We start from the raw sequence: 19698 nt of genomic DNA on the forward strand, positions 1-19698 counted from the left end.
CAAAATGGTTATCCCAAGCAGCAAGCTGTCATTCAACTGTGGTTAATGTCGACTATTTGGATTTGTTTTTATTACTGCTTTTTTATTTATGGTCGTCGAAATTTTTTTATTTAAATATCTAAATTACTTAAAAAAAATACTTTTACGGAATTTCTAATAGATTTAAAATATCTCATTAGCCTAACCTCTCCCGTATAAAGGGGTATTGTGACAGAGTAAAATGTCTTTCAATGATATTGGACCGTTCGGAACCATCTGAGCTTTGCTTCAATTGTACATTTGCGGTTCACAGACCTAGGCATCTTCCAGACCGGAGCGTGTGCCATTCGGTTCAATTTTTAGCCCAACAAAATAACTGGACATTCTGTGCGAGCTTACGGGCCACAATTGATGCCGTACGGATGCCGATGCCGTAGTTATTCGTGTTTGCTCCCCCATCAACTGAGCGCGCCTCCCTCGAGTCCCAGCTTTGTGGCCCTCCTCCCCGCCGCCGCCGCCGCCGACGACGACGACATGGCGAGGATGGCCTCGCGAACCCTCCCTATCTCCGTCAGATCTCGTCTGTCTCTTTCTCCTCCGATCTCCACGGCGATCTGGTCGGGGCCGACGGGCGAAGCTTCCTCCTCGCGTTTTCTTTCTTCTCCGCTTCTTCTCTCCGGCACTCCCTATGTTCCCTACAGGACAGTTTTCCATCTATCCTCTAGCTATTCGCGCTCTATGGTGGCTTCCCTCGGGTTCTCGGCGAACCTCCGAGGATTTCGGAAGGTGAGACGCCCGCAAGCTGCGATGAGGAAGCAGGTGCCGAAGGACAAACAGCTGCAGCTTGATGTCAATATTATTCTGGAAAAAGCATTGCCCAAGGACCCTGAAGTTTTGGTAAGCGTCCGATATTTCTTTTTCTGGTGTGGTTATTTTTACATTACTTAAATCGCTGTTGATTGCTTAACATCATCATTTAAAGAGAATTATGGTCAACTGGTGAAAATTATGGATATGATCTGTGCATCATATTTCAGTTGCTGTATAGAACATGCAATTCTACCTTATGGAGTACTGGAAACAAAATACTAGTTAAAGATCTGCACTTGCACAATCTACCATCTCATGGTGAACTTAAAAGCTATAATCTTCAAGGTTCCTAGCTATGTAATTCACCTGCATAGTAAATGATGTCTTCCACTGATACTATACTGAGATGCAGATATAAAATACAAGGGATGTCATTTGTAATGTTTGCATATTTCCAATGCCATTTTTTATTTTGCCAAGATGTTATCTATTCTTCAGCAATCTTGCAGCTGATATAGTAACTGATTTTGCATGCTTCTTAAGGATACTTGATGCAAATGTGAATAGAAGAGTTAGTTATGGTTGGAAACTTATTTCTTCCCCTTTTTTGCCTTGTTGAAAAATGCTTACATATATTTTTTAAAGACTTTTGCTGCATTTCCTTCATTTTTTTTACTTGTTTGATAATTTTCATTTGCTATAGAAACTCGTTGCACATGTTCTTAAGGATAATAGTTTTACCTTTGATATTTATGCAGAACATTGCTGAAATGTTAAAGCTGAATGTTTCAATGGCAATGAAAATTGCATTCGATGGTCTTAAGGATTCAGAGTATAAGACAAGGGACACCTCTATATGTGATGTTGGCAAATTTGATAAGGTTGAACTTTCGGTATTGCTTTGCAATGATGAATTTATCCAAAATCTGAATAAGGAATGGAGGGGCAAGGACCAGGCGACAGATGTTCTATCAATGTCTCAGCATATAGCTGAACTTGATCTACCTGTTGTAAGAAGACTTCTTTTTGTTGAAGTCTAATTTAAGCTTATGATTTTTCTTTATTTTCATTTTGTTTTCCCCTGCAGCTAATCCTAGGTGATATAATAATATCTGTTGAGACAGCTACAAAACAAGCGGAGGAGCGAGGTCATACCCTTCTTGATGAAATACGAATTCTCATGGTATGATTGTGGAATATATACTTGTATTTCTCATTCATCACTGTTTTTATCTTTTCGTTACTTGAAATATTTATCATCTATAAAGCCTCCTGATGGCACCATCATGTTAGCCTCCTATATATCTTTCTAGTTTACTATTAGGTGTCCTTTGTTCCTTGTGAAACTAGCTCCTGCATGGATTAGTTCCAGCTTCCAACTTGAAACGATGATGAAAACCACATTAACCATCTTTTTTTCTCAGATACTAATAAGATACAAACACTTTGCTAACAATGAAAGTAGATTTACTTGATTTTTCCTCGCCTATTCACTAACATTTTCTTTGTTAGTAATTTCAATTTTTATTAGTTTTTGGTTGTGGCTAAATGCAACTTTTGGATAGAAATTTGTAGTTAATGGAAGTATCTTGGCAGTGAGACAAATGTTTTGTAACTCTTGCTTAGCAAGGGTTAAATGAGTAATCTCAATTAAAGTTGGAAATATTGGCCAAGTAAATAAAGTACGGAGCATTTAGCACACTTCGGTTCAGCATTAAGCAATATCTATTTCATACTTATTTAGGTTCATGGTTTGCTGCATCTTCTTGGGTTTGATCATGAACTTAGTGATGATGCTGAAAAAGAAATGGAAAATGAGGAGAGATTGGTGTTGAAGAGTCTTGGATGGAAAGGAAAAGGCCTAATAAAGAGTGCAACAGATGCTGCAGGAGATCGAACCCTTCCCAATGACATCTTAGAGGGTTAGGCTTCTTATTGTCTCCTTCCTTTTCTAAACCAATATGTTTCCATGTGAATTCTTTTTGTCTCCTTAGATCTACTGTGAAAGATGACACTGTGAATCAGTACTGGTAATTTTTTACATATTTTTGGCAGTAAATGTAGTAAAGGATTCAAAGAAAGCAGGTAGCCTGAGATTCTACAAACCCAAATTCAGTTATATCTTTTGTGATATGGATGGTGAGGTTCAGTTCTTGGCATTTTACTTTATCTAATAGGATTTTTTCTAAATCCTTTATTCTAACAATTACTTTCTGACAAGGCACACTTCTAAACAGTAAAAGTCAAATTACTGCAACTACTGCAGAGGCTATACGGGAAGCAGTATCCAGGGGAGTAAAAGTAGTTATTGCTACTGGAAAGGTGAGTGAGGGTGAAGCTATTATCATTTAGTATTGAAGTTATTTAGTAGAATTTAGATGCTTGGATTTGTGTATTTGTTTTTATACTTGATGCATCTTGTTGATAGATATTCTGAATTGTAAATTGCTTCTAGCTAAACTTTTACCTTTTCTATTTGTGGTAGCACTTTATACTAGACAATGTTGTTCAGGGAAGTAGCAGGGATATGCTGATTTAATATTCTTATATATGTGAAACAGACTCGCCCTGCTGTCATAAGTGCACTCAAGATGGTTGATTTGGCTGGGAAAAATGGTGTTATTTCTGAGTTTTCGCCTGGCATATTCTTACAGGTTTCTCTATGTTACTTCACATAAATTTGTTACTTATTAGACACCAACTTATTTTAAGAAACTGCTTCTCATGAACACTTTCGAACTTAAGGAATGCTGAAACTACTAGTTTGATCTAAAATCTGGAAATCTGTCTGTGAGTTTATGTTGCCGATAACTACACTATTTTTGTTTTTTATTTTTATTTTTTGGTTAAAATTAGCTCTTCTTTAAGAGAACATACACTACTTTACCAGGTCACATGATATGTTCTCAAATAGATACCCAATCCATTGACTTGAGGGCTTGATGCTATATTCATTTTTTTTATCAATCGGATCTGGTAGTCAATCTCATGGCTAGGTAAATATCTCTGAAACATGTTTAAAAAATTGTTAAATATAATAACGTTGAAAGATGTAAAGCATAGTATTTGACAAAACCCAGCTCTCATTTTGTTTGAAAATACACTATTCAATGGATAATTTGGTTATCTAGTTGGTAGAATAATGCTCTAATTAATTAGTAATGTCAAAAGATGCAGCAACAACAACAACCAATTCTTATCCCACTAGGTGAGGTCGGCTATATGGATTCTAATAATGTGAGAATATAAATCTATAAATTGGTATTTTCCTAACAACTTACGTGACCCTAAGTCCTGGCTTGCCTCCTATACCCTGTTATGATATCCTTGTTTATTCTCCTACCTTTGATTCGGACTTAGTCTAGCTTGAATGTGAACCAATGCTAAATCATTCATTTGTAATCTGGTCCTTTTCTAACACTTGACCTTTTTGAATAAATAAGTTGCTCAAATCTTGGTAATGAATGAATTAAATGATTTCTTCCCACATTCCTTTCATTTTGAAAACTTTAGATTGTATTTTGGCCAATTAATCTAATTTCTCACAGTGATTTAACCTATCATTTTTTTTTCAAAATAAATTTTACTATGTAACTTTCATTACTGTATATTTTATTACTTTTTATGATTTTCTCATGGTAAAGTTTTCTGCATTCAGAAAATTTTTATTAAAATTTATGTTGCATATTGTGGCTATTCGTGAAGATAAACTTATACACACATTTGTTGGGTATAATTTTTTTAACATTCTTAGCAGACATTTTGACCTTTTTGTTTTATTTTTTATTATTTTCAAATAGTTATTCCTCAAACTGAACTGTAGAAAACTGCTCTTGCATCATTTGCAAGCTCTGTAAAATTTTGTTGTCTTTAATACTTATCTAATTCTTTCTCACTACTCTCATTCCAAAAGACCAAAAGTCAACGTTGGTTGTTTTTTTTTCTTCTAATTTTATCGTTTATGTATTACATGAAATAGCTCTAATAAGAATATATTTTGTTAATAATAGTATGCTCTCATCCTACATGTCTGGCATTGACTCATCTTAACTGAAGCAACAACTGCACTTTTAGGGATTGCTTGTTTACGGAAGACAAGGACGAGAAATTTCTAGAAGTAATCTTGACCTGGATGTTTGCAGAGAGGTAATGAGATGTATGCAATGCAATATAATATTTTTAGCTCATTTGAGTTCACACATGCTTGCAATTCAAGTAATGGGGCTGCACTATTATGAGTATGTGAATATGAGTATGATCCAATTAATTTATCACTTGAGAGGCAAATGGGAGTCCAATTATTTCTCTCTTGAGAGACAAAATTGGTCATCTATTAGTTTGTGATTTGTGCAGTTTTCCTTGATTTTATGTTTATGAGGGTCCTGCAATTCTGCTGATGTCTTGGTTGTTCATTAGTATGTCACAGCCTAATACTTCGAAGCATTTTAAAAGCTTAATTTTTCTAATATGATTTGGTTATGTTAACAATTTATAATTGGTGCAGATATTCACTTTAACCTTGTAACTTGCATGCTCATTGTTTTCCTATTAAATCACAGGCACTTTCATATTCTCTGGAGCATGAAGTTCCTGTGATAGCATTTTGTCAGGATCGTTGTCTCACATTGTTTGACCATCCTTTGGTTGATTCACTCCATACAGTATATCATGAGCCAAAGGTGGTACAGAAATGGGATTCTCGCGACATTGTCCTTCCATTATAACTTCTTGTCAACTAATGCAGAATTTTCTTTTGCTACAGGCAGAAATTATGCCTTCAGTTAAGCACCTTCTTGCAGCTGCTGAGATACAGGTAAGCCGTAAGCGGCTACGTGTTTTGGTTGGCATATGCTCAGTTTTACTCTATTGATTTACTTTATAGTCCAAATTTTAACTCTTCTTAAGATCATACTTTGTGAGTCAAATGTCATAGTGTTATTTCTCTTGTTCTTTATCATGTAAAAAGTTTTATTTCTAGTGATGGGCATAAACAAGATTGAACAATCAGTTTTTTTTTTTCAAAACTTAAAATTCAATTATGGGAGTATGTTCCTTGTGCCAGCGTGTACATCTTTTAGCAAGAACCGAGATAACAAAGTTGTTCGTTAGTGTTTATATTAGTGAGGTTAGATTACATAAATAATTGCCTCGAGTAATGAGCATGAATTGGTATCTGCAGAAACTTCTTTTCTTTGATACGACCGAGGGTATTTCTCGTACTTTGCGGCCATATTGGGCAGATGCGACAAAGGGCAGAGCAAAGGTTGTCCAAGCTCAACCTGATATGCTCGAGATTGTACCTGCTGGAACCTCAAAGGGTGATGGAGTAAAAATACTGTTGAATCACCTTGGTGTTAGTGAAAAAGAGGCAAGCAATCCTTTTCATCTTTCGTCTCTTGCTCATATTGAAACAATTTGCATATAAAAAGATTTTAAGATAAACTATTTTAACTCACTTATAAATCCTACTTCAGATGGTATTCCTCTTGGTAGAAAAAATGTCTCCTGAACCTGAGAAAATAGACCAAACTCATGCATGAATCATGATCCACTATGTTCACATACTTTCTTGTAATTATGATCTGCTTATAGATAATGGCTATTGGTGATGGTGAAAATGATATCGAGATGCTCCAGTTAGCATCATTGGGTATTGCACTTGCCAATGGATCAGAAAAGGCTAAAGCTGTTGCCAATGTGATTGGAGCTAGCAATGATGAAGATGGGGTGGCAAAGGCAATTTATGAATACGCATTCTGATGTTCAATTGCAGCAACAGATGGCTGCTCTAGAGTTTACTTTTCAGGGATAATGCAAGAAAAATGAAACTAAAGCAGAAACAAGGTTGCTTGGGTTCTACAAGTTACTAAAGTCGTAGATCATTGTTTTAAGCTGGTGCTCAACGCCAGTTCAACATTGTATTTTAGGCCAATGTCATTGTTTTCAGATTCTGTATTTAATCCATTGCAATTTACGAATTTGCAATAATGACGATAAGGTTCATAATCCAACTTGATGTTGCACGATGTTGTGTTGCTGTAGTGTGGGATGGATAACTATTGCAAGATTCATGTTAAGCTGGATTAATATTTACCTACAGATATCAAGCTTTGTGCTATTAAGAAAGGGAATTTGAAAAGAATCGCAATTATTTATGCCCAAACAGCGGTTACCCAATTAGTCATCAATTAATTCAACTGTATGTTCAGAGCGCAACCATAAAATGATTCAGAATCTGAATCACAACATCAAGAGCTTGGTGTCCCTTTGCCTTGAGGCTGAAATGGCTCGACTACTGAGTCGGCTTGAGCGTCTTAAAGGAGTAGGTGCACTATCCATTCCCCCTGCTTTGTTTCCAGAGTCCTATCACAAACACTAGAAAACATTAGCCTTCAGCTTCTAGGAGAGAACTTAATGAGTAACAAAGAAGAGAAGAGGAAGAGAATAATTCATGGTTGCCATATATTTCCAATTGAAGTTAGTAAGTAGTACTTTGATTTTTCTGCTTTTATACTTACAAAAATACTCAAGTAGCTAAAATAATTTAAATACATCACAACTAATGTGCTTATGGTTGATATGCAATAAATGTACAAACAGAAAACTAATACAATATACTTGTTTGGATTAGAAAAACATGCCGTGCTCCTTTGTACTACAACCATCGCAACTAGTTTCAAATTAACTCTCTACTTGTTAGACTGGTAAACGTGTAACATTTGAGGATTAGAATATGAAAACTATAGTTACTTGCCTGCTTTTCCCTTGTTTGCTTCTGTGAAGTAGGACTTATACTAAGAACCGAATCAACCACATTAAAGTTGGATGATGAAGTTGTCATCCTCGTAGACTTCATTGAACATTGAACTAGTTGTAATCCTTTAGTTGATTCAGCTTCACTTGCTATGTTCTCGTGGCCAGAACCTATCGTCTGCCTGGTTCTTTCTACTGTCGCAAATTTACTGAGCAATTGCACCACTGGTGGATGGTTACTTGCTAAAACTCTACCGTTTTTGCTTGGGGAATTCAAAGGCTTACTGGACTCTCCATCACCAACCTTTTCCTTAGTATATTCTGTTTCTCCGGCTGAGGATATCAACTTATCCTCAACTTCCGGATCTCTACTTATTTTGGGAAGGCAACTTGGAGGATTACAATTTGCATTTGGATCGCTGAATTTCTCATTACTATGTTCTTTCATTCCAATTGATGATGCCGGCTCATCTCGACCTGCAAAACCTTTTGAAGATGAAAATACTGGTAAAAGAAGGGATCTTGGAATTGAAATCTTCAGTGAAATCCAACTAGAGGTACCCAGCAGTAGAGTTAGCAAACACAATGAAACAAGTATCAAAAGGGCAGTCTCTGAAGAAACGTCATTCCATTTAGGTATTTTCTTCAATGCATCACGAATTGTATTTTCTTCCATCACCACAGACTCAATATCCAGGATTGCAAGAACACTGATGTCATTTCCTTGGTCATGCTTTTCTTGTTCAAGGGAGCTTAGAACCTCTTCTTTAATCACCAAATCATCCTCCTTGTTGCACACCTTTTCAATCAGCAATTCGTTAGTTCTTTCTGCTTCCCATGGAATAAGTAGAAATGATGCTGCGTCTTCAAAACTCGATTTCTGTTCAAGTTGAACATCTGATACTACCATGCTTTCACCATCGCTTTCGATTGGACAAGTCGGATGTTTTAGAGGCACATTGAAGCAAGTCTCAGACAGGCCCATCAAAGTGATCATAAATTCTGTTCCAACTTGAGAAGGCCTGATGTTACCTTGAAGCTTCAGAGAATCCTCCATAGAACCTCCATCAATTGAACAGGTGAGTTCTTTATGAGCCACATTGAAGCAAATCTCAGAAACGCCCATGAAATTCAGCATAAGTTCTATCCCATGCGAGGGACTGTGGTTGTCGTGAAGCTCCCTAAAATCCTCCATGGAACTTCCATCATCTTTAGGAGAGTGAAATCCTGAGTCCATGGAAGAAAAATAGCAAGAAAAATAAACTAACCATCCAATCAGAAACAACGTCCATGTTCTTTTTGACCACCAAAGAGGCCTCCTTGCTTCCTCTTCATCCTCCATGTCACTCTCCTCGAAATCACAGTTTGAGGCATCCACCAATTCCTCTTCCTCCATCCTCACCCTCTCGATGCGCATGAGAATCTCAAGGCGACTATTAGGATTGTAGCGAAGGAACCGAGGCCTTGGGCAGGTATAGTTCGTCAGCGGATCATAGAAACCAGAGCAGGATTCTGCTCCCACTCTCTGCACAAGGGAATTCGTATCGGCAGCAGAAACAAGCTCAGGCTTCGCTTGCTCCTTCGATCCAATGCGGGCATGACCAGAGGAGGCCAGCAAGGTCGCATCTCCATTCTTCTCGGCCAAGATCTTCTTTTTCATTGTCGGCGATTTCTGTTCCTTCCTTGTATGGCGCGACGACCCAAACCCTAATTTCTCACGAGAAGGTCCGCTTCTGTTCTCGTCGCTCTCTCCGGATCCATCGATTCCTGTGACAAGGTTTCGAATACGGCCATCTAAAACCACATCAATTACTTCACTCATCCAAAGATCCACGAGAAGAAGCGATCGTGGAATAAAGAAAATCAAAGAGATTGAAATGAGATATTTGAAACCAAAAAGAGTAGAATCAGTGAGATTTACAAACCAGATCGAAAAGGGAGATTGGTAGATCCCGGAAATGGCGAGGGGTGTTTCCTGGAGAAATCCATCAGGTCGCAGCTCCAGTTGAAGTATCGGAGATGGTGTTTGAATTTTTGATCACTTCGCCACCCCGCCGACGATTAATTAATAACAACATTGCATTGCATTCGACCGTTAGGTCACCAGGCGTTGCAGTGAACTCGCGGATCATTGGAACCAAAACGACTCATCATAAGCGGAACCTTGTATCCGGCCCATCAAACTTCTCGGTCAGGCCCACTACAGTTTCCCTTTAAAGCGGCAGCGGCGCCGGCGCCGGCCCAAAGCGAAGAACATGGCATCCCTCCCTAAGCGACGGAAGCTCGATGGGGAAAAAAGGTATTGCTCTACTCTTTTATCCTCTAATTTTCCGCCACTTGCTTCAGGAAAACTATCGATCCCTCTTCCTTGTTTGATTCACCTCCTATCCCTTCTCGGTATCTGGATAAATGAGTTGGGAACTAGAAACCTATTTAGGGTTTTTGTTCTGGTTGCAATCGAAGATTTAAGCATGTTTCTCTGTTGCCGTATGCTTCAACGATCAAATATCTCAACGACATTAGCGAATATGGCGTCTTGAATTGGACATGAAGTTGCTGGATGCCAAATTTAAAACTTGTTCTGCGCATTTTTTTTTTTCCACTTTCAGACTGATAGGTTGAAGCTTTTATTTGAGAGACCTTGAATTGACTTGTTCTGTTTTCGTTTGAGAAACCTTTCATTTAAGTGACTCTAGAGTTTGACTTTGTTACCGAGAACAGAGTTTGTGTGTGGACTTTCAGATTATGTAGGTGTTGTTGAATAGTTTTGCCTCCTTGTTATCCAATTCTTCTTTATTGTTGAATAGTTTTGCCTCCTTGTTCTCTCTGAGGCTTCTGCAACTGCAAAATTGTAAAGTGAAAGATATTTACCATGTCAATAGGTAAATTTATAGTTGCCTCCAAATCCTGAAGCATCCATTTTCGTCTTAAATCGTTTGTTTTTATAATGTCAACTAGTAGTGTAGTAGTAATAACAGAGTTAGATTATATAAACATAGTTCATGTTGACTTTGAAAATCTTCCTTTCTTTGACATTAGATTTTGTTCTTTCTTTTTTTTTCATATTGATGTTCTTTGTTACTACCTTAATTCTAGCATGTTCATCAAGATAACTTATTTCTATGTTCTTGTTTACGTTGCAGTAGCTGAGTAGCAACATACAAAATGTTTCTGTTTCTATTTCTATTTTGGTTCTATCCACAGTCCAAAAACTAAGTGCTTTTATACATGGTCATCATCATACAGCCACATACCCATTCTTGAGATACACTTTCTCACATGTCATCTTCTATTATTTGGCGTGTTTCGCATTTTCCTCTCTTTATGCAGGAATGTTCCCTCGGTGACTGTAAACTATAGCACTTCAGCGTCCTCAATTTCTTCCAGTGTATGTTTTTCATTGTTGCTTTCTCTTTCTTTTCAGTTCCTTATTCTGTCCATTGAGATGCATTTAATTCCATGCAGGAACCAGCCACAGCACTCCAATTGGAGGTCAAAATTCAGATTCAGCAGGCCAAGAAATTTGCAGTCTCGCAGGCTCAACAAGAAGGATGTTTGGGGAATTATAGAAGTTTTGATTCGCCATTTGGAAACTATATAGTTCCTGTAATCCCAACTCGTGCTGATTTATTTGGCTAGTTGCTTACTGGTTATGTCATTAACAAATACGGTTTGATGACGAGGACTATTTCTTCATCGTTCATTTTTTAAAACTATATTCCTACAATTTTTGTTTATTTGTTGCTATTCATCTATTGTAATATCTTTTGAGATGTTATTGCTTCTTCAAGGGTCGTCATAGTTGAATGCAGGTTAATGATTCAGTTGGAACACTAGCTGGATCAATCTATTAGATCCATGGCTTTCTCATTAAGATTGATTTTTATTGGATCGATTGAATCAATCTATTAGATCAAAGAATTAACCGCTAGCCAATTTGATAACTGGTTACAATTCGTTTGAACATGGCCTATTTTGATTTGTTTAAAAGCACGGCCCATTTAAATAGTATTATATTATAAGGGCATTTATTTCAATGTTAATAAATACTATCTCTTCAACTAGTATAACGGAAATATTATATTGTTTTAATATTAACTCTTATTGTATGTGGTAATTTATTTATTTATTCATTTTTATGTTTTTTATAATTTTCATGGATTGACGTAGTCAATAATTATATGGATAGTTGATCTAATAAATTTTATAATTAATTTTCAATAAATATAAATATTTCGTTAGGGATTTCATCTCTCCCTTAGAAAAAGTTATTGTGTTAAGATAAAAATATCCCAGCCATATGAGACCAGTATTATCCCCTTTTATTCCAATCTTTATTCTTTTTATATCTAAATTTATTTATTTTTTTATAAAATTTACTCACGTCAAAGAATTGATTAAAATGTTAATATTATAATACCGACTCATATTAATTATGAGACCATTTGAGTATTATACACTCTGATCTGTCCGAAAATTAAGGAGATTAGATGATGAAGATGTGACGTTTTTGTTTATCTCCCGTGGATCTCGCTCCAATTTACAATACAGTTGACGCTAGTGCTGAGTTAGGGAAGGGGTCTCGGCGATGATCCTCCGACGCTCAAGTCAGTCTCTGGCAAAGAAGAGGAAACAAGTAGCGTAGCAACAAGAAGATTGTAGCGCAACAGTAAATATCGCATACTTCCATCGATACTTGGATCCCCCTTTATATAGGGCTTCAGCAGCGCGCGTGCATGCTTCCCAAGGCTAGCACGCATCTCAAAGCTTCCCTGAAAAGACGTGTCAATAAAGTGTCCCTGATACAATATCTTAACAGGTCGAGCATATATCTCTAAAGTGACAGTGGAAGCTTCCGTTGTACGATCCTCTATTTGACCATGCCGACTGTGAGTGGCACTAACTCCAAAAAGGATGTCAAAAGATAGTCTGTTGTGCCTTCTGCTGGGTCGAGCGAAATAGTCACTCGGTCGGAATTCCGCCGTCCGCGTTTTGTCTGCTGTCGGGCCGAGTGGGCTAGCCGCTCGGCCGGAAGTCTACTATCCTAGTGTTGTCTGTTGCCGGGTTGAGCGGGATAGCCGCTCAGCTGGAAGTCCATGTTGGTGCGGGAAGCATCCAACAATCGAACCCAAGTTTTGATAATGACAAAGGGATCAAAGTTAAGCTTATTTGTGATCTACCATGTCTGATGGAGATTGCAAGAAAGTCCTAAGTGTTCTTAGGCAAAAGAACTAGATGCGGTTAGGCAAGGTGAAAATTCAAAGGAGTGGTAACTTTAAGTCCTAGGGGGTGGTAACCCTAGGTGGAGGAAAACCCTAAGGGGCGGCAACCTTAGGTCCTAGGAGGTGGTAACCCTAGGTGGTGAAAATCCTAAGGGGGGTAACCTTAGGTCCTAGGGGGAGGTAATCCTAGGTGGAGAAAACCCTAGGGGGCGGTAACCCTAGGTCTTAAGGGGCGATAACCCTAGGTCCTAGGGGGTGGTAACCCTAGGCAGAAAGTCCAGTCGGTCTGGAGGACCGGACTGGCATCAGATAATCTCTCCTAAGGAGAGTAGGTGAGGACGTGTTCCCCCGCAGAGGGAACAGTAGGCGTCGGGTCAACCTAGGGTTTCCGGTCGGAAATCCGAAGTCAAACCCGGACAGTCTGATGATTGTCGATCACTTGATTTATCATGTTTATATATGTTCTAACTGTGTCTTGCAGGGTATGTTGTTATTTTGGGACTAACGTGTCTTGCAGATACAAAAGGAACAAACTAAGCCTCAGATGAACAGTGTCCGAGGCGCCTCCATAGAGCTTAGAAGCACCTCGGGTGCAAGGCTGGAGCTGTCTGCGAAGTGAATTTAGAGGCGCCTTAGAGGATAGTGGAGGCGCCCTCAGGCGGATAAGAGGCAGCGGCGAGAGCTCATCGACAGCGAGGTTGCGGGATAAAACTTCGACTTGGAGGTGCCTCCGTGGGTGGGGCATTGGAGGTGCCCTCAACGAAGTATTTAAGCAGGTCTCGAGGCAGCAGCAAGAAAATCAATTCTCAAGCTACCTTTCTCCTGTGTGCTGCTAACAAGATGACTCAGAAGTGCTACGACAAGTTACAGACGATTCGGAGTTGCGATTCTTCAATCTTTTGTTGTCGGTATTATTTTTCAGTTTATTTTATTGTAATCTTTATTGTACTTCAGTTGTAATATTTCTCGATATTATAGTTGTTGCCCATCGAAAGCGATCAACGATCGCGGGCCTTGGAGTAGGAGTCGCCACAAGCTCCGAACCAAGTAAATTCTTGTGTTCGTGTTTGTTGTCTTTTATTTCCGCTGCTTTAACTTGATAGTTTTACGAATCCGAAACGCGTGAAAGTCACGAGCGCTATTCACCCCCCCCCCTCTAGCACGATCTCGATCCAACAATTGGTATCAGAGTGGGGTATCTTTGATTTGGTGCAGCCACCAATCAAGCAAGTCTTTCGTGGTGTTTTTCAATTTTCAGAGTCAATTGGAATTAGTACTGTTGCTATATCCCAAATTATTTTTTTTTAGTCGATTTCTGCTCGAAGTTAGTGCAACACCACTCGAGTTCGCTTTTCTTTTATAATATATCTCACACTACTAATCCAGGATCAAGTCCTGGGATATTCTTTTTGCTTGTTTTCCTTATGCATATCCTCTAAATGGCTCAACAAGAAGGCTACAGTACTGTCCGTCCCCCACTCTTCACCGGAGAAGACTTCGGTTACTGGAAGGGCAGAATGGAGATTTTCCTGAAGATCCAGTTCGAGATGTGGATGATCATCAAGGCTGGATTTGAACTATCGACTGACGAAGACGGCAAACCTACACCCTTCGAAAACTGGGATCCAGCATTAATCAAGAAAGTGGAAGCAAATGCTAGAGCAACTTGCACCCTCCAGTGTGGACTAACAAAAGAGGAACTCAATCGAGTTGGACCGTTCTCAAGCGCAAAGGAGCTGTGGAAGAAGCTGATCGAGCTTCACGAGGGGGGCGTCCGACACCAAGGTAAGTAAAAGAGATTTGATACTTAATAAACTGTACAATATTAAACTGCAGGAAGGTGAGACAGTCACCTAACTCCACGCCCGGATCCAGGATCTCCTCAACGAGCTCCATGCGATCGGACAAAGAGTGGAGAACCGGGACATAATCAGGTACTCTTTGAACGTTTTTCCAAGGAACACCTTATGAGCATCCATGGTAGATGCTTACAAGGTGTCTAAGGACCTTTCATTTATAAAACTAGATGAGTTATTTTCCAAATTCGAGTTGCATGAGCAGATTAATGCACGCCCAGCCGAGAAAGGGTTGACTTTGGTTGCAAGTACAGGTAGAGCACGTGAATCGAAATCAAAACGCAGAACCGAACCGGAGTCAGAAGAAGAACCAGAATCGGATGACAATGACGAGCTCACGACCGAGCTTGTCAACTTGGTGAAGAAACTCTACAAAAAGAAGGAATTCAACAAAAAGGATGTCAGAAAGGTCATCCAATCCAAAGAAGCTCGACCAAGCTCAACGGTGAAATACGAAATCACGTGCTACGGGTGCAATCAGAATGGGCACATCAAGGCGAGCTGCCCGAACCAGAAAGATCCGAAAAAACCAAGAAGAAAGAAGGCTTTGAAGGAGACTTGGGACGAATCTTCTTCCGAGGAATCCGACAACGAAGAACTCGAGCAGGCAAGCTTTCTCGCATTGGTAGCCCGGGACTACACCAACGAGTCCGGAAGCGAGGACGAATCGGAAGCTGAATTCGAGAGAAGCCACGGATCTGCATTCGTTTCCAAAGGGTCAAACCCCTCTGTAAGTAAATGTCGTTTATACAATTTAATTAATTATTTAATGCGTAAAGTAGCTAAGTCCAATGTTCGGATCAAATCGCTTCTAAAGGAGGTAACATCCCTTAAAGAAGCGACTAATATCGAATCCTTGACTGACCCAGTTCAGACTGGAACCTCAACTCAAGTCCAAAAACTTGAGGAAGAGAATTCCATCCTAAAAAGTCAAGTCAAGGATTTGAAAATTACATTGGAACAGTTTACACTGGGTTCCAAGAATCTTGACTTGATTCTTGAAAAACAGAAAGTCGTTTACAATCGATCCGGACTAGGATTCAAAGCAAAAAGGAAATTTCGATCTTATTTATCTTTAGTGAACAGACTGAATAGTAAAATAGTCCAAGTATGGGTACCTAAGTCCAACTTAGTTAATCAAGTTGGACTTGGTCAATATTGGGTCCCCAAGGATCAAGTACATTATTTTGATAAATCATATCGAGCCTATGATTCAGAGGGAGCAAATAGAAAAATCATCTTAATAAATAAAAATTAAAATAATACTAATTAACTATTAAAGGACTATAACTCAAAAGTAAAAAACTTAAATCTAATTTATAAATTAAATAAACAAAAAATCTTAAACAAACAATCAATAATGTAGGGGAGTCTCCAGAATAACTGGCACCTCCAAAAAAAATCTACCCGACAGGGTAACCAAAGATAACATACCCGGCAGGGTAATTAGGATTAGAAGCTACAATAGCTTAACTGGACTTGTGGTACTGGTGAAGTTTTGGATGATAGTACGTTAGGGAAACTTAGTCTATGAATGTCTAGAAAGATATGGCCTCGACCTGGGACATTTGGCTAAGTGAAACTGACCGAAGCTACCCCTTACGGATCCTAACTAGTTAGACCAAAGTTTGGTACTAAGTTCAGTGGATAGGATTATTTGGAAAACCTCGAATGCATGGTTACTCTAATGATGTACAGGTGACTCACCATAGCTCAGAAATTTATCCAAAGAATGTCTGTTTGTTGAGCCCAAAGCTAAACCTAAATTATAACACAAAGTTAAACCAAATCTTATAATCGAACCTAATTCATCTCTCAAAATTATAAGATTCTCTTATTTAAAATTTAGATCGGGTGAGATGACTAAGAATAAAAAAATCAACTAATTAAAATCAAATAATTAAATTAATTAAAATTAAAGTAATTAAAACCAAATTAAATTAAACTTATTTAAAAAATTCTTTTAAAAACTTATTTAAAAATCTTTTTAAAAACTTATTTAAAAAAAACGTTTAAAAAATATATTTTAAAAAAAATCTTTTAAAAACTTATTTAAAAATTCTTTTAAAAACTTATTTAAAAAATTCTTTTTAAAAATGTTTTAAAACTTATTTAAAAATAATTTAAAAACTTATTTAAAAATAATTTAAAAACTTATTTAAAAATAATTTAAAAATCTTTTTAAAAAAACTTATTTAAAAATTCTTTTAAAAACTTATTTAAAAAAATAAAAAAATAAAAACTTTGCTAATCCCTCTAAAGGCGTCGAACAAAGGCACCTCTACTATGGCAGAGACGCCCTCCAGGATCAGAGGGAAAATTCCCGTCGAAAACTACTAAGGCGCCTCGGACCGAGTCCAAGCCGCCCTGAATGCAATATTGGAGGCGCCTCAAATTAACCTAAATCTTAGTTAGATATCCCTCAAAAGGTTTGTTAAATTTAGCTAAGTGTTTTTTTTAGCTCTTTCAAAAATTGATAAATATTATTTACAAGACTTGTTAAATTTAACTAAGTGTTTTAATTTTTTCTTTTAAAGTATTTTCAAAATTCAATTCTTTTTGCAAAAAGCTTTCTAAACTAAGTGTCCTTAAAAATTTAGCTAAATATTTTTTTAGATTCTTTTAAAATTAAGCTAAGTATTTTCGAAAAAGCTTTTTAATTTTAACTTAATATTGTTCAAAAAGCTTTTCGAAATAAAAAAATATCTTTTAAAAAGTCTTTAAGAATTTAACAAAATATTTTTCAATAAAACCTTTCAAATTAAGCATTTTACAAGTTTACCTAGCTTTTTAAGCCTTTCAATATTTTTTCAAATTTAGCTAAGTTACTTTTCAAAGTTAAAATAATTTTCCTTGGCTAAAGTTATTTTTCAAACTTAATCAAGAATTTTAATTTCTAAAAGTTAAAAGTTTCACTTAGCTAAAAGTTTTACAATAATATTAACTCCTAAAAGCTAAGTATTAAACGCTTTTATCTTTTCTAAACATTTTTGAAAAACAAGTTAAGGCCATTAATCACTATTCTTTTTTACTCCCTTGTTTATTTTGATATATGGAAAAATGGGAGAGTAGAAAAATTCAAAGCAAAATTTAAATTAAAAAGAACTCTTATTAAGGGGGAGCCTTACATCGTTAAAATTTTAAGTATGTTTTAGCTTAAGTTATGCTTGCATTTAAATTTATTTACTTAACCTTGCTTATGTTTCTTACTTAAACTTTGAAGATCATTTATGCATCTATTTTACTTAACTTTGAATTTCAATTGTCATAATCAAAAAGGGGGAGATTGTTGGTGCGGGAAGCATCCGATGATCGAATTCAAGTTTTGATAATGGCAAAGGAATCAAAGTTAAGCTTATTTGTGATCTAACATGTCTGATGGAGATTGCAGGAAAGTCCTAAGTGTTTTTAGGCAAAAGTCCTAGCTGCGGTTAGGCAAGGTGAAAATCCTAAGGGGTGGTAACCTTAAGTCCTAGGGAGTGGTAACCCTAGGTGGAGGAAAACCGTAAGGGACGGCAACCTTAGGTCCTAGGAGGTGGTAACCCTAGGTGGTGAAAATCCTAAGGGGGATAACCTTAGGTCCTTGGGGGAGGTAACCCTAGGTGGAGAAAAACCCTAGGGGCGGTAACCCTAAGTCCTAGGGGGTGATAACCCTAGGCAGAAAGTCCAGTCGGTCTGGAGGACCGGACTGACATCAGGTAATCTCTCCTGAGGGGAGTAGGTGAGGACGCATTCCCCGCAGAGGGAACAGTAGGCGTCGGGTCGACCTAGGATTTCCAGTCGGAAATTCGAAGTTAGACCCAGACAGTCTGATGACTGTCGATCACTTGATTTATCATGTTTATATATGTTCTAACTGTGTCTTGCAAGGTATGTTGTTGTTTTGGGACTAATGTGTCTTGTAGTACAAAAGAAACAAACTAAGCCTCGAATGAACAGTGTCCGAGGCGTCTCCATGGAGCTTGGAGGCGCCTCAGGTGCAAGGCTGGAGCTGTTTGCGAAGTGAGCTTAGAGGCGCCTTAGAGGACAGTGGAGGCGCTCTAGATTGCTTCTTGGAGGCGCCTCCATGGGGCATTGGAGACGCCCTCAGGCGGATAAGAGGCAGCGGCGAGAGCTCATCGACAGCAAGGATTGCGGGATAAAACTTCAGCTTGGAGGCGTCTCCATAGGGCATTGGAGGTGCCCTCAATGAAGTATTTAAGCAGGTCTTGAGGCAGCAGCAAGAAAATCAATTCTCAAGCTACCTTTCTCCTGTGTGCTGCTAACAAGACGACTCAAAAGTGCTACGACAAGTTACCGACGACCCGGAGCTGTAATTCTTCAATCTTTTGTTGTCGGTATTATTTTTCAGTTTATTTTATTATAATCCTTATTGTACTTCATGTTGGTTAAACCTAGGAAAACGTATCGGTTCCACTGTACAAAAATTTTTGTACAAGTGTAGAACCTTTCCTTAAATAACCTATTGTGTTCTTTAGAAGTTAAATAAGGAATCGCAGACGGAACTTAACATCATTGATTCCAAATTTAACTTATCTGTTCTTAATGGTTTAGATTTGAATCGCAAGCGGAACTTAACATTATTGATTCAAATCTACCTAGGTTATTAATTCCATAAATATTAATTTCCAAAATTGGCTTCCAAGACTGCATGGCGAGGCACATGGTCTTCTTGGATATGGGAGCAACCACCACCGCATAGGCAAAGCCTTTTAAGGAAAGCTAATATTTATTTGCTTAAATAACTCTAGGTTAATCAAAAGGAACAATCGAATCACAAATTCGAAAAAGAAGAAAACACAAAATCGAAAAATAAATTCGATAAACTAGATCTAATTGCCTCTTGTATTTAGAATTCTTACAAAGAGTAAAACTAGCATGATGCGGAAAACAATTGCTAATTATACCTTCTCTTTGTATGCTAATGACCTCGAGATCTTCTGCTGTATTCCTCGCCTCGCCTTGGACGTCGTGTGGGCGACGATCCTCCAAGATGAACACCACCCAAAAGCTTCCTCCTTCTTCTTCTAAAATCCGGCCACCACCACCACCAAGGAGAAGAGAGCAAAGGGAGAGGA

At 37.9% G+C, this 19698-nt stretch overlaps 3 protein-coding genes across 5 annotated transcripts; 2 read left to right on the top strand and 1 right to left on the bottom strand.

The window, feature by feature from the left end:
- Positions 1-372: 372 nt before the first annotated feature.
- On the top strand, positions 373-6812 carry LOC121975613 (endoribonuclease YBEY, chloroplastic-like). Its single transcript, XM_042527360.1, has 12 exons — positions 373-876; positions 1548-1799; positions 1877-1972; positions 2534-2711; positions 2845-2928; positions 3011-3111; positions 3351-3443; positions 4864-4935; positions 5349-5468; positions 5552-5602; positions 5969-6157; positions 6382-6812. The coding sequence occupies exons 1-12, from the start codon at positions 391-393 to the stop codon at positions 6547-6549; spliced, it is 1890 nt and encodes a 629-aa protein (XP_042383294.1). The 5' UTR covers positions 373-390; the 3' UTR covers positions 6550-6812.
- Positions 6813-6920: 108 nt separating this feature from the next.
- On the bottom strand, positions 6921-9625 carry LOC121975612. Of its 3 annotated transcripts, XM_042527358.1 has the most exons (4): positions 9468-9624; positions 8104-9336; positions 7544-8019; positions 6921-7152 (listed from the first exon to the last, which is right to left on the bottom strand). In XM_042527358.1, the coding sequence occupies exons 1-4, from the start codon at positions 9529-9531 to the stop codon at positions 7030-7032; spliced, it is 1896 nt and encodes a 631-aa protein (XP_042383292.1). In that variant the 5' UTR covers positions 9532-9624; the 3' UTR covers positions 6921-7029. The 3 variants fall into 3 exon arrangements, with proteins under 3 accessions (XP_042383292.1, XP_042383291.1, XP_042383290.1); XM_042527357.1 differs by having other exon boundaries at positions 7544-9309; positions 9468-9625; XM_042527356.1 differs by having other exon boundaries at positions 7544-9336; positions 9468-9622.
- A 96-nt stretch (positions 9626-9721) lies between these two features.
- LOC121975614 lies at positions 9722-11320 on the top strand. Its single transcript, XM_042527361.1, has 3 exons — positions 9722-9841; positions 10873-10930; positions 11008-11320. Exons 1-3 carry the CDS (start codon positions 9798-9800, stop codon positions 11179-11181), a joined length of 276 nt encoding a protein of 91 aa, XP_042383295.1. The 5' UTR covers positions 9722-9797; the 3' UTR covers positions 11182-11320.
- The last annotated feature ends 8378 nt before the right edge of the window (positions 11321-19698 follow it).

This window comes from Zingiber officinale, chromosome 4B (genome assembly GCF_018446385.1).
Source record: "Zingiber officinale cultivar Zhangliang chromosome 4B, Zo_v1.1, whole genome shotgun sequence".
Taxonomy (NCBI): Eukaryota; Viridiplantae; Streptophyta; class Magnoliopsida; order Zingiberales; family Zingiberaceae; genus Zingiber; species Zingiber officinale.

What these genes read in the sequence shown, in the direction of transcription:
- LOC121975613 (XM_042527360.1), top strand. Translation starts at nt 391, where the DNA reads ATGCCGTACGGATGCCGATGCCGTAGTTATTCGTGTTTGCTCCCCCAT. An exon ending in TCCCAATGACATCTTAGAGG is followed by an intron (nt 2,712 to 2,844) that starts GTTAGGCTTCTT and finishes TATTTTTGGCAG; the next exon opens with TAAATGTAGTAAAGGATTCA. An exon ending in ACCTGGATGTTTGCAGAGAG is followed by an intron (nt 4,936 to 5,348) that starts GTAATGAGATGT and finishes ATTAAATCACAG; the next exon opens with GCACTTTCATATTCTCTGGA.
- LOC121975612 (XM_042527356.1), bottom strand. Translation starts at nt 9,531, where the DNA reads ATGGATTTCTCCAGGAAACACCCCTCGCCATTTCCGGGATCTACCAAT. An exon ending in CAATCTCCCTTTTCGATCTG is followed by an intron (nt 9,337 to 9,467) that starts GTTTGTAAATCT and finishes ATGTGGTTTTAG; the next exon opens with ATGGCCGTATTCGAAACCTT. An exon ending in AGCAAACAAGGGAAAAGCAG is followed by an intron (nt 7,153 to 7,543) that starts GCAAGTAACTAT and finishes TGTTTGTGATAG; the next exon opens with GACTCTGGAAACAAAGCAGG.
- LOC121975614 (XM_042527361.1), top strand. Translation starts at nt 9,798, where the DNA reads ATGGCATCCCTCCCTAAGCGACGGAAGCTCGATGGGGAAAAAAG. An exon ending in AAGCTCGATGGGGAAAAAAG is followed by an intron (nt 9,842 to 10,872) that starts GTATTGCTCTAC and finishes CTCTTTATGCAG; the next exon opens with GAATGTTCCCTCGGTGACTG. An exon ending in CGTCCTCAATTTCTTCCAGT is followed by an intron (nt 10,931 to 11,007) that starts GTATGTTTTTCA and finishes AATTCCATGCAG; the next exon opens with GAACCAGCCACAGCACTCCA.